This window comes from Ranitomeya variabilis, chromosome 2 (genome assembly GCF_051348905.1).
Source record: "Ranitomeya variabilis isolate aRanVar5 chromosome 2, aRanVar5.hap1, whole genome shotgun sequence".
In the NCBI taxonomy this organism is placed as follows: Eukaryota; Metazoa; Chordata; class Amphibia; order Anura; family Dendrobatidae; genus Ranitomeya; species Ranitomeya variabilis.
In genome coordinates, this window is record NC_135233.1 from 613,745,015 (window position 1) to 613,758,545 (window position 13,531).

The following is a 13,531-nucleotide window of genomic DNA, read 5'->3' on the forward strand; positions in this document are numbered from 1 at the left end:
AGCGCTTCTCCAATCCCACTTTTACCTTCCTAACTCACAGTCAGTGAACATGATTGATTACACCCCCCTTTTTTTACTGCTAACTATGGCTGTCTTTGCAAAAAAGTATAAAAAAAATTCTTTGAAAATATATTTTAAAAATATACAAAAAAAATATTTTTAAAGCATAATTTATCCATGGAAGTTTAACCAATTTTTTTGAGAAATATCAAAAATAATCCATGTAAGTATTTCCAGTCCTGAAATTGTAAGTGACATCCGGGCTACAGTTTTACATTTTTCAAAACTCGATTTACAGGCATCTATGCAGAAGGCCTTGAATTTTTTTTCTGAAATATTTTACATATATATATTTTTAGTGGAGTAAAAAAAATGAAACTACATAATAGAAAATGTAACTAGTTTTTTATGTAACTCGCCTGTCTAAAATATATTCTTTTACCTCTTGCTTGCATGAGAAAATTGGCATGCAGGAAAAAGCTGGATGTAGCGATATTTTCCAGGCCAACCCCCCCAAAAAAAAGTAAAAAAATTTTTATAATTTTTTTCCTATATATAGTTAGAAGGCTTTCGTAACATCTGAACGTCCTGGAGGATCTTTATGGTATCGCTTCCACTTTCCCAGTACGCAGCGTGTTTTCCCGCTGCTACGCAGTAAAGGCATTTGTACACCTTTCGCGGATTTTAATAGTTAAGGATTTTTTTTATTATTTTTTTTTGTAGTCAGGAACTGTCTTTCCTAATGGTGTTTTTACGGAGCTGGGGGAGCCCTTAAAAAATTTCCAGCAAATGTTGAGAATGGTTTGGCAGGACATGAAAAATTACCATGCAGCGCAAATTACTTTTTTTAATATATTAAAAAAAAAGACGAAGGTATGGTGAAATATATTATGCATATTGTCTTGAAGCGCACCTTTAGGCCACATTTACTTTTCCCCGCTGTCAGAGCTGCCATCTCGTGACATTTAATGAAGAATGCTCGCTGTGCATGACAGCGGGGAATAAAGTGCAAGCTATGCAGACCTATTATTGCAGCCCCGAATCTCACTTTTACATCTAAATGGTATCACTCACGTCCACGCCGGGACCCCGATGCATTGTTAAGATTGTCACTCATAAATATGATAACCGATTCATTATGGTTTCAGCTTTTCAACGTAAAAAACCCTTAACGTCAGTCACGTCGGCCAACAAACCGTGGCAGCTTTCGATTCCTCCGCCTAGCAAATGTCCATCATTGTCAGTGACAAGCATACATTTTTAAAAAATTGTCACTCACGACCGAATAATTACCCCCGTTTGCTCCACTGATGTGTCACTCATAAAAATCCCGTAATTAAATACTAATAATTATACCGAATGTCAGTCAGGTTATATCAGACACTTGCTTTTTTTTGAGTGGGGGGGTAGGGTCTTCAGCCTCCATCAAAATTTAATCAGGGAAAACGATGAAATTTCCATCAAATTTAATTTTTCTTTTATTTTGCGGCTTTATTGTGTCTGAAGGTCTAGCTGCAGAGAAAAGAAAAAAAACACAAAACTATTTTTATATATTTTTATTTAATTCTGTGCATTTATTCATTTATTTTTACTTAAATTAAAGCTTTTTTTCCATTTATTTTTTAGACTCCGGTAATCTTTTTTTATTGCACTTGTTTTTATTATTATTTAATTAAAGCAATATTTAATATTTTTATTATTTAATATATTTTTAGTTTTTTAATTCAAATCATTCTTTTATTTTTAATCAAATTAAAGTTTTTAATTTTTTTTACTTAAACTAAAGCATTTTTTATTTTATTTTTATTTCATTTTATATTGTTTTCTTTTTTTAATTAAAGCAATATTTTTGCTTTTTTTAATTAAATTCAAAGCATGTATTCATTTATTTTGACTTATATTAATTTTTTTTTTCAGTTTTTCTTGTTTAAACTAAAGCAGTTTTATTTTATTTTTTTATTATTACATTTTTAATTAAAGCAATATTTTGGCCTTTTTTATATCTAATTTAAAGCATTTTTTTACTTTTCTGTTTAAATTAACCCAGTTTTTTTATATTTATTGTTTTCATACATATTTATATAAGATGTGCAAAGCCGTCTGTCGGATGACAATGACGCGACGCTCTCTCATAAAAAATACAAAAAGAGGGCGAAATATAAAAAAAATTACAATAACTTCCCGGCAGCCATATATAAATACCACAAAATATCAACATCCGATCATGAACGATACAACGATAGTAAATTATCGATGTATTCGGCCTAGGACTTGACTTAAAATGACCAAGTAGACTTTTTGACTGAAACTTTGGACATTTTTGTGTTTTTTTGTAAACTACAGGTTTGTGTCAGGTTTTTCTTTTTTGTGCCCCAAAGGGACTAAATATGGAGAATTCCTGACAAAAATGGTTGTACAGACGAGGACGATGGTTAGGGAACGACAGAACTAAATCATGGCACGGAAATTATTATTGTACGCACTAAAACTTGACTTTAATGGCTTATTTGACTAAAATTTGGGGCATATTTGCATTTTTTAACCATTTTTCTGTCAAGTTGTTAATATTTGTGTTTTGGAAGGACTTAATATGGACAATTCCTCACAAAAAAATGGACGAGGATACAAGAGGACAAAATCATGGGGCAGAGATTGTTCTCGTACGTCCTAAAACTTGATTTTATTAACCATGTTGCACCTATTGACTGAAATTTGAGGCATATTTGCATTTTTTAACCATTTTTTCTGTCGGGTTGTCAGTATTTGTATTTTGGAAGGACTTAATATGGGCAATTCCTCACAAAAAAATGAACGAGGATGGAGATATACAACAACAGGATTAAGTCATGTCACAGAAATTATCAAAGTATGTCCTAAAACGACTTTAATTGAGCATTCTGGCTTTTTTGACTGAAATGTTTGTTTTTTTTATCATTGTACGTGTGATTTTGAAGGGATTAAATAGAGATAATCCCTAAAAAAAACAATACCTTGCGATATGTAAAATACGTGCCACAGAAGGGCAGAAATGGCGCCACTTTTGACTTAACTATGAGGTAACAAGGCTATAAAGGGGTTTTGACGATGCTGGGAGTTGTAGTTATTCTCAGCAGCTGGGGACAGATACAAGCTGCAGTTTAGTAGACGGCTCTTGTGTGTTAGTAATGATGGACAGAGCGGCTGTGTCGACATTTTGTGATTTTTTTTTTTTGGTCACGCTGTTGTGTCACGCACTGTGCAAGCAGACAGGTGTCCGTCTGTGTGTGATGAGGCGAAGCCGCCGCCACTTCCCGCCTCTTTTAAGCCCCTCCCACCATTTCCCCTCCCGCTGCCGAGCCCTCGCTGACGTCCCGGCCGAGGCCCACCTGACCTGTCATGTCGTGTCACGTGATCCACCTCTTGCACGCCGCCATTTTGAAACGCCTGAGAGGAGAGAGGAGCGGAGAGGAGAGTTTGCGGCGGCCTCTTCCTTACCCGGTAGGATGTTTAAGCCTTTATTTCGTCGGTTTATTATTAGGCTGGGGGTGGAGAGGTGGCTGGTGGTCTGCTCTGAAGTGTCGGCGGTGAGGGGAGGAGGATGGAGCTGCTGGTAACAGGCCGTGTCTGCCTCCTCTGCTGTGTGTGGCCTGCCCCTTCCCCTTGTTGTCACGTTGCCTGACCAAAACAAAAGGCTGCCAGCTTCCCCTCCCTGCCCGAGTGCAGCGACAGTAACGGCGCTCCGGGGCGGTCACGTGACTGCGGCGGGACTACAAGTCCCAGCATGCCTTGTTCGCCAGTCTCCAGTCCCTACAAAAGCTGCAAACAAGCATTGAATCCCCCCTTTCCTCTATCTCTGGTGACTGTAGAAGCTCCTTTTTGATGGGGATCATGGCATGCTTGGAGTTGTAGTCCTATTTGTGGGGGTTGTAAGGTGCAGAGTACGCCAGAGGCGGCTTTTATACAAGTTCTGCTGTTTTTCCTTTTTATATTTACATTTTAAGATCTCCGTTTGCTGTCAGTGAGCTAAGAAACTGGCATTTAAAGGGTTATAGCCCTGATCGGAGGGGTCCCACCACTGGGGCTCGGCATGGCCCCCAATCTAATGGGGCTGGAGGACAGACATGTGCACCCCTCGCGTCATACTCAGACCCATAGACAGTGAAAGGAGTGGGAGTGTCTTCCAGTCCTTTTAGATGGGGGGGGGGGAACCCCAAACCACCAGCGATCAGGGAATTGGTGGGTGACACTTTCTAAAAAACTGGAATAACTTTTTTTTTTAATGCCAGTTGCTTGCGGTCGAAAACATGGCCCAACCGCTTCGTATGTGCCATGAGCCGGTTAGTGGAGGTCCCTGGATCCAGGAGTCAGGCCGAATATTACCAAGACAACCAGTGTCTCACAGACATAGGAAACCATCCTGCAGACCAGGGTAGGAAGCAGGGGGAAACTGTAGGGAATCCACCCCAGAGCAACGGGCGCTCTGCGAACACGCAGCAAATCCACACCTGTTCGGCTCTGCGAACACGCAGCAAATCCACACCTGTTCGGCTCTGCGAACACGCAGCAAATCCACACCTGTTCGGCTCTGCGAACACGCAGCAAATCCACACCTGTTCGGCTCTGCGAACACGCAGCAAATCCACACCTGTTCGGCTCTGCGAATCCGCAGCAAATCCACACCTGTTCGGCTCTGCGAATCCGCAGCAAATCCACACCTGTTCGGCTCTGCGAATCCGCAGCAAATCCACACCTGTTCGGCTCTGCGAATCCGCAGCAAATCCACACCTGTTCGGCTCTGCGAATCCGCAGCAAATCCACACCTGTTCGGCTCTGCGAATCCGCAGCAAATCCACACCTGTTCGGCTCTGCGAATCCGCAGCAAATCCACACCTGTTCGGCTCTGCGAATCCGCAGCAAATCCACACCTGTTCGGCTCTGCGAATCCGCAGCAAATCCACACCTGTTCGGCTCTGCGAATCCGCAGCAAATCCACACCTGTTCGGCTCTGCGAATCCGCAGCAAATCCACACCTGTTCGGCTCTGCGAATCCGCAGCAAATCCACACCTGTTCGGCTCTGCGAATCCGCAGCAAATCCACACCTGTTCGGCTCTGCGAATCCGCAGCAAATCCACACCTGTTCGGCTCTGCGAATCCGCAGCAAATCCACACCTGTTCGGCTCTGCGAATCCGCAGCAAATCCACACCTGTTCGGCTCTGCGAATCCGCAGCAAATCCACACCTGTTCGGCTCTGCGAATGCGTAGCACAGTCCACCCACGGGCGCCGCTGCGAATGCGTAGCACAGTCCACCCACGGGCGCCGCTGCGAATGCGTAGCACAGTCCACCCACGGGCGCCGCTGCGAATGCGTAGCACAGTCCACCCACGGGCGCCGCTGCGAATGCGTAGCACAGTCCACCCACGGGCGCCGCTGCGAATGCGTAGCACAGTCCACCCACGGGCGCCGCTGCGAATGCGTAGCACAGTCCACCCACGGGCGCCGCTGCGAATGCGTAGCACAGTCCACCCACGGGAGCCGCTGCGAATGCACAGCACAGTCCACCCACGGGCGCCGATGCGAATGCACAGCAAAATAAAAATGTATGCTTCCGAGGGTCAGGTCCTCACGCTTCGGATATGTGGCTTGGTCACACCTGCAGCTATAGGAAAGTAAAAACTTGAGTCATGCACGGGCAGATCGTGTACCCAACAAATGCTGCATGCACCACGAGAACACTAACTGGTTTCCATTATGGTGTTCTTATTTTACTGGAAAAATACCACTGAGCATTTTGTTTATTCATCCCAGAATAATTCCACAGTGAAATCAACCATTGGGTGAGTATCCAAATACTACTTACAGCTGAGGGTTTGTTACAGTCGCACATCTCATCTTTTTGTGTGGATTATGCCCCAAAATTCTGCTTGAAAATCCAGTAAAACTTAAGAGCTGTGGCTTCATCAATCACCATTTACTCAGTATAGGAGGGATTTTTAGGCATAAAATCTGCGGTGATGTCCACACCAAGAAATCAGGTGACAATCTGCATGTGGCGCACTTCGGGGAGGTTCACTAAGGTGAATGCACCAGAGTTACGGCTGATCTGGAACCTGACATGGGATTCATGGTGCCCGCCACAAAGGTGGCATGAACTGGATGCTGACGGCGGTATTGCACTGAGTTTCACCCGGGGAGTGGCCATATGGTTTAGTCATGTGAGACACTTTTCCCCGGTGCTCTCCCTTGGCAAACCAGAGCTGTCCGTCATCGGTGAGGTAGGCAGGGTCATGTAAGCAAGTGGGTGGAGTGAAGCACTGAGACCCCCCCTGGTCACACCCAGGGTGCACTAAGCTCAGTTTAAGTGTTTGATGAATCTTCACTTTTTGGAGAGCAGAGGCAGCGATTAGATCACTAAAAGGGTGATTTTTTTTTTTTTTTTTTTGTTTGTTTTATAGTAGTGATATCCCTCACAAGGCTGTGCGCTTGGTTTGGGCTGACAGATGCCCTTTAAAGGGGTTTTCCATTGATGACCTAACGCTGGTATAAAAAGTCATCAATATCTGATCGGTGACGGTGGTGAGACTCCCCCCTGTTGATCAGATGTCCTTGGCAGGCGGAAGTGCTAAGTTGCGGAGCTCAACAGCTCCGTCCGCTGTATAGTGGCCGTAGCTGGGTATTGCACTTCCACCCCTTAGGCTACTTTCACACTAGCGTCGGACGACACATGACGAATTGCGACGTACCGACGCTAGCAGTGAATGCGCCACACAACGGGGGCAGCGGATGCTGTTTTTCCGCTTCCCCATTGTGAGAGGCGGGGGGCGGAGTTACGGCCGCGCATGCGCGGTGGGAAAAGACGGGAACGACGCACCAAAAAACGTTACAAGCAACGTTTTTTGGTGGCGACGGTCCGACGCAACCGTCGCATGACGGTTGCGACGTGTGGCAATGCATCGCACTGCGTCGCTAATGCAAGTCAATGGAGAAAAAAACGCATCCTGCAAGCACTTTTGCAGGATGCGTTTTTTCTACAAAACGACGCATAGCGACGTGCACTGCACGACGCTAGTGTGAAAGTAGCCTAATACAGAACCAGTATCTGCACTGACACATTGTAGCAGCTGCAGGAGTAAACATTGCTGATGTGTTCAGGGGATTGTTTAGACTGATACAATATAACAGTGTTGGGTTACTTAGGTGAGAACAATGGCTGTCGCCATTCAGTGACAGCATGAGAACTTGCCCGGCTCCTTACATTAGTGTCCCCCGGCGGCCATTGTTCTTTAGCTTTATGCATCTCTCACAAACCACATCCTGAACACATTGGGACCCACCCACGGGGCTCAGATGTCAGCTGGGGCTGAGGTACTGCCGTGAGCAGATGTTAAGTATCTGGAGAATGTTGTTCATGTACATAGACCCCTGCCACTTTCACATCGAGAAACCGAGCTCCAATACACGGGGATGAACCATGCACAGTTGGACATGGCTAGGGATAGTTTTCGTTTCAGTGACAGCAAGCAGAGATCCTGAAAAAAACAGTGTGTATTATTCATTAATCAAAATATCCCCTTAAAGGGAACCTGTCACCTCATTTCTTTTCTACCAACTGAAAATATCATTTTAGTCAGTTTCAGCTAAGCATTCGATAAAAACTTATTTAACCCTGACTCCCCATGTATCACCCATAAAACCCTTTTATATTTCTCCTGCGATGTATGCTAATGAGGTCCGTCCGGTCCGATGGGCGTGGCTTCAGTTCACTCCCTCCACCCCTGTCCACGGCTGCTGCACGCAGTCCTTGACGTGGATGGCGCAGGTCGCTGTGAGATATCGTGCCTGGCGTTCGCAGTATGCTTTGCCCCAAGTGCAGGAAAAGCAGAAGTACGCACACGCAAGAAACCATTTGACCAGACGGACCCAATTAGCATATGTCGTGGGAGAAACATAAAGAGTTTTTATGGGTGATACATGGGGAGTCAGGGGTTACATAAGTATTTAGGGAATGTATAGCTGACACTGAATAAAATATTTTTAGCTGGTAGGACAGAAAAGTGGTGACAGGTTCTTCCATAGAAAAAAGTTGACTGTACCCAACTGAGCTAAAGGCTTTGTTAGCAAATTCTAGTCCAAAATAAGAAAAGTAGGCTCAATTTCTTTATACAGAGAACTCCAAATCCCATGCAAAGGCCCACAACTAAAGGTTGAATGGGTATTCCCATCTACAAGATCCTATCCCAATATGTAGTAGGTGTAATAATAATATTAGCAAATACCTCCAAATAGAAATGTTAGTGTACTTTTTCTGACAAGTCGTCACTTACCCCATGTGCAGGACATTGCAGGACCTAAGGTATCCATGGCTACGTCCACTGATAAATTGATGACTAGTTGCTAGTGGTCTTAACCTTGGATACCTAAGGTCGTGCAATACCCGCACACATGAGGAAAGAGACATAGCAAATCAAAAAACTATACTACATGTCTAATTGGAGATATTTGCTAATATTATTAATAATAATAACAATAATATTACACCTACTACATATTGGGATGGGATCTTGGATATTGGAATACTCCTTTAAGTAGTGTTGGCTGCATTCACCACTAGGGGCAGATCCCTGCATACAGAGATACATAAGATCCTGTCTGCAGCCACCACTAGGGGGAGCTCCCTGTATACAGAAATACATGATAAAATCCTGTCTGCAGCCACCACTAGGGGGAGCTCCCTGTATACAGAGATACATGATAAGATCCTGTCTGCAGCCATCACTAGGGAGAGCTCCCTGTATACAGAGATACATTATAAGATTCTGTCTGCAGCCACCACTAGGGGAGCTCCCTGTACACAGATACATGATAAGATTATATCTGCAGCCACCACTAGGGGGAGCTCCCTGCATACAGAGATACAAGATAAGATCCTGTCTGCAGCCACCACTAGGGGAGCTCCCTGTATACAGAGATACATAAGATTCTGTCTGCAGCCACCACTAGGGGAACTCCGTGTATACAGAGATACATGATAACATCCTGACTGCAGTCACCACTAGGGGGAGCTCCCTGTATACAGAGGCACATAAGATCCTGTCTGCAGCCACCACTAGGGGTAGCTCCCTGTCTACAAAGATACATGATGAGATCCTGTCTGCAACCACCACTAGGGGGAGCTCCCTGTATACAGATACATAAGATCCTGTCTGCAATCACCACTAGAGGGATCTATAAGATTTCCAAAACTGGAATCTGCACTTGATGGGAAAAATCTGCTTGTAAATCTGCCGCGCGCTTGGTGTGTGCTGGTTCGTCACCATTTGCAATTACGAAGGTAAAATCTGATAACACATTTAGGTTTTACAGCATAATCCATGGCAGAAATGTTCCCGTGACTTGCATTGTGCAGATTTTTTAATGAGAATTTTCCCCTTTTTGTTCTATTGAGCCAAAGCAGAGCTGTCGCTCTAACCTGATATTTGATATCCCGGCTGCGGCAGAATGCATGGAATCTGCAGCCATGTAAGCACGCCAAGAGCTTGCGAGGGCTGAAAATAGCCTCCTTCCTCCCACTCCTGCTTTTTTAGTTCCTGCGATTTCTTCGGAAACAAAGTGTAGATGCTTTTTAGCAGCTGCTTAGACTTGGAGACTTGTCATGTTCTGTAATGATGCTACTCACGTGACTGTGTTGTACCCGCACTCCTGGCTTCTTGACCCCCATATCTAAGAGAGGAGATCCCGAGACTTCTTATGGATTTTATTGCCTGAAAATAGTCAGACCCCCTGCTATCCGTAGTTTATCCTAAAGGTACCTTCACACTAAACGACTTTGCAACGATAACGATAGCGATCCGTGACGTTGCAGCGTCCTGGATAGCGATACCGTTGTGTTTGACACGCAGCAGCGATCTGGATCTTGCTGTGATATCGCTGGTCGTTGCTGAAAGTCCAGAACTTTATTTGGTCGTCAGATCGGCGTGTATCGTCGTGTTTGACAGCAAAAGCAACGATGTCAGCAATGTTTTACAATGGTAACCAGGGTAAATATCGGGTTACTAAGCGCAGGGCCGCGCTTAGTAACCCAATATTTTCCCAGGTTAGCCTTGTAAATGTAAAAAAAAAACTGTACATACTCACCTTCTGATGTCCGTCAGGTCCCTGGCCGTCTGCTTCCCACACTGACTGTGCGCGCCGGCCGTAAAGCACATCACGTCACCGCTGTGCTCTGCTTTTACTTTACGGCCGGCCGGCGCTCACAGTCAGTGCGGGAAGCAGACGGCCAGGGACCTGACGGACATCAGAAGGTGAGTATGTACTGTTTTTTTACATTTACAATGGTAACCAGGGTAAACATCGGGTTACTAAACGCAGCCCTGTGCTTAGTAACCCGATGTTTACCCTGGTTACCTGAGGACCGGCATCGTTGGTCGCTGGAGAACTGTCTGTGTGACAGCTCACCAGCGACCAAACAGCGACGCAGCGATCGGCATCGTTGTCGATATCGCTGCAGCGTCGCTTAATGTGACGGTACCTTTATCCCTGCAAAAAAAATTATATGTTAATAGCCAAGCAGATATAATGTGCCTTAAAAACAGTAACAAGGCCTTATTCTCACAAATGACACTGGATGTGAAATCCACAAACATGGCTTCAGAAACCGTCTCCTCGGGAGTTCAGCTCCGGGGCCCGGAGAGTAAACAGCTGAAGTCTCCTGGAATTTTTAGTAGGTCACCTGATTGTATTAGGGGCAGGTAAGTAGATCTTTTCTTGCCTTTGAGCTACTAGTTAAAATGCATATTTGTGGCCTTGTAGATCACGACATATTAACTGTTAGACGCCCTTGATGACATCAGCTGGTATATGATTTAATCCGATGGATGACCTGGCTCCATACAAAATTGATATTTTTTGGGGGTGGGGGGATTTGAGGCTACTTCTCTTACCACTTTTTCCATTATTGGGGTCCACGTTTTATTTACGTGAGAGCCTCTGGCAATGACTGATCTTTTGCGGGGATAGATACATGAATGGGACGTGACTTTCAAAACCAGTAAGAGGGTACAGCCGTCATGTAAAAAATGGACAGAACCTGAATGTAGCACCGGTGGCTCCCGCTGTAGCACCGGTGGCTCCCGCTGTAGCACCGGTGGCTCCCGCTGTAGCACCGGTGGCTCCCGCTGTAGCACCGGTGGCTCCCGCTGTAGCACCGGTGGCTCCCGCTGTACCAACTGGGGCAGTTTAAAAGAGTAATGCGTTTCCACTCGCCTCCACATCGATGACATCACATCTGTAGATGTGATGTCACCAGTCCCGCTCACCTACTAATGCAGAATGGAATGTAGTCAGGTTAACCCATTAAGTATAGGCCATCAAAATGTAAAAGCCCGAAATCGCCAATAAAGCTGCCTAGGTGTGCAAGGGGTCCCCAGACCCAAATATTAGGGTATAGCTAGTAGTGCGCAACCCCTTTAAGGCTGGATTCAAACACAACGCTTTAAAGAAAAGAAAAAAAACAACAAACTTCAGAAGCTATAGTAAAATCTAACACGCACTGATTTTGTGTGATAGCCTTAGGTGTTACTTTGGGGCGTGGCGGAATTTTTGGAGTTTTTATCCATAGGGTTCTCACTAGGACTTAAAAAACAAAAACAAATGAAACGACTTTAGAAAATTCCAGTGAGGTCACTGGAAAAAATGCTCCAAAGCCAAACATGTTTCTTTTTTTTCTTTTTTTCCTTAATCATTTACAAACACGGGAGGAAAAAAAGTGTGTGTGAGAGATGGGAGTAGTAGTTTGGCAGCAGCCGGAGAGCTCTAGGTTGTTTGCAGAGGAAACGTTTTGCCGTCGCTCAATATTGTGGTTGTCGCAGGAGCGCAGGTTACAATGGCCACAGCGGTGGCGTCACCTGAAAGCGGCGGTGTCTCCAGAGGGCAGCGGCAGCGTTGTCGTCACCAGGGAACAGCGGCGCAGCCTTTTAAGGAATTAGCATTCCAGAGTAGGAGATAAGCAGCGGCAGCGCCCTGACCTGCGCCCCCTCCCCGGAGCCCTCACATACCACAGTATTGTCCGTGGTTACTGCTGTGGTGATATTACAGCGAGGGAAGAGGGAAGTGATCTCATCCCGGCTCACTTTCTCCTTTCTTTTTTCTTAGTGTGCACTTCCTTTTTATTAAGATCACTTTTACATCCTTCAAGAAAACCTTGCTTTATTGTCCTGTGCAAATCCTGACCTCCTGTCATAGTCGCCGAATACACATCTTTGGTGCACGGGGTCATTCAAGGCTAAGTGTAATCCGAGGCCTTCCCATAAGCAAGTTATTTCTTTCATTTTTTTTTCCCCTGCAGCACTATTCAGGATTCACATTTTTTTTTTCCATACACATTGGATATTAGTTGAATGCACATGAAATAAGTATTTCCTCGCCCTCTTTCTCTGCTTTCTGCTGCATAGTATCGCTGGAGATGTAGTTTTCACCTGTGCCATGTAAAAGCAATCTACTGGCCAGAGTTACCATGATGGATTATTATAGCGATGTCAAGCCGAGATCACGGGTCCACAAAATCCACCCACAATATAATACATCCACGGTGATCGATGTCTGTATCCCAACAATAATGGGACCCCCCATCTATGAGCTGAGAGCGGCCCTGGGGGTCAGATCCATCCATGTGCATCTGCCGCCTAATTTTATATGGCGTAGGCCACACACAGGGGTCCCGCTGTAAATGTACACCTTGCAGTATTAATTTTTAATGTGGACCTGTGCTGCAGCATGTCCATACACTGACATACATCGAGGTATATGTGGTAAATTCCTCCATGTCTTGTCTGATCCCTTATCACGTTGCGCTCCAGTCCTGGAGTGTTTGTTCTCCTGCCCTTCAGACATTGCTGTGCAGGTGAGGGTCACATATGAAAAGTTGTCGCCCTTTATAAGTTTACTATGCCTTTCATTGCCATGTGATGTGATGGCCCACAGCCAAATTCCTTTACCACGTGCTTGAAAGATTTTACTGACAGATTATCCATGACCTTAGCTGACAATACTCCTTTTTTTTTCCCCCCCTCTTGTTTCCAGTGTGGTTTGCTCAATAATTTAGGTGGTGAGTAACTTAGTGCATTAATTTACTGGTAGGTGAAATTTCACATTGGCCACTGGGACTTTTTTTTTTTTTGTAGACTTTTTAGCAGGTTCCTTAGCTTCAAAGGAAGGATCCTAAGGACTGAAACTCCTCTATATACAGTAGATAACACATAATCCACCACTCACAATAGGTGATGTCACAGCTCACCTCCTCCCTGTACAATGACCGATAACACTGCGATATACAGTAGATAACACAGGATCCACCATTCACAATAGGTGATGTCACAGCTCACCTCCTCCTCCTTACAATGACTGATAACCCCTCTATATACAGTAGATAACACAGGATCCACCATTCACAATAGGTGATGTCACAGCTCACCTCCTCCTCCTCCTGTACAGTGACTGATAACACCTCTATATACAGTAGATTGTGATACAGAGGAAAAACATTCCAAAATGTTTT

At 44.8% G+C, this 13,531-nt stretch overlaps 1 protein-coding gene and 1 long non-coding RNA gene across 2 annotated transcripts in view; one reads left to right on the forward strand and one right to left on the reverse strand.

Annotated features, from left to right (window-relative positions):
• The window catches only part of LOC143807325 (uncharacterized), a 265,411-nt gene extending 261,274 nt beyond the window's left edge, over positions 1-4,137 (reverse strand). The window contains exon 1 of the long non-coding RNA XR_013221698.1: positions 3,475-4,137. This is a non-coding gene — a long non-coding RNA (uncharacterized LOC143807325). The remainder of the gene's footprint in view (positions 1-3,474) is intronic.
• ZNF507 (zinc finger protein 507) overlaps positions 1,919-13,531 on the forward strand; it is a 33,859-nt gene continuing 22,246 nt past the window's right edge. Inside the window, exon 1 of the mRNA XM_077288739.1 lies at positions 1,919-3,477. Coding sequence (XP_077144854.1) covers positions 3,165-3,477 — 313 coding nt within the window. The 5' untranslated portion in view covers positions 1,919-3,164. The remainder of the gene's footprint in view (positions 3,478-13,531) is intronic.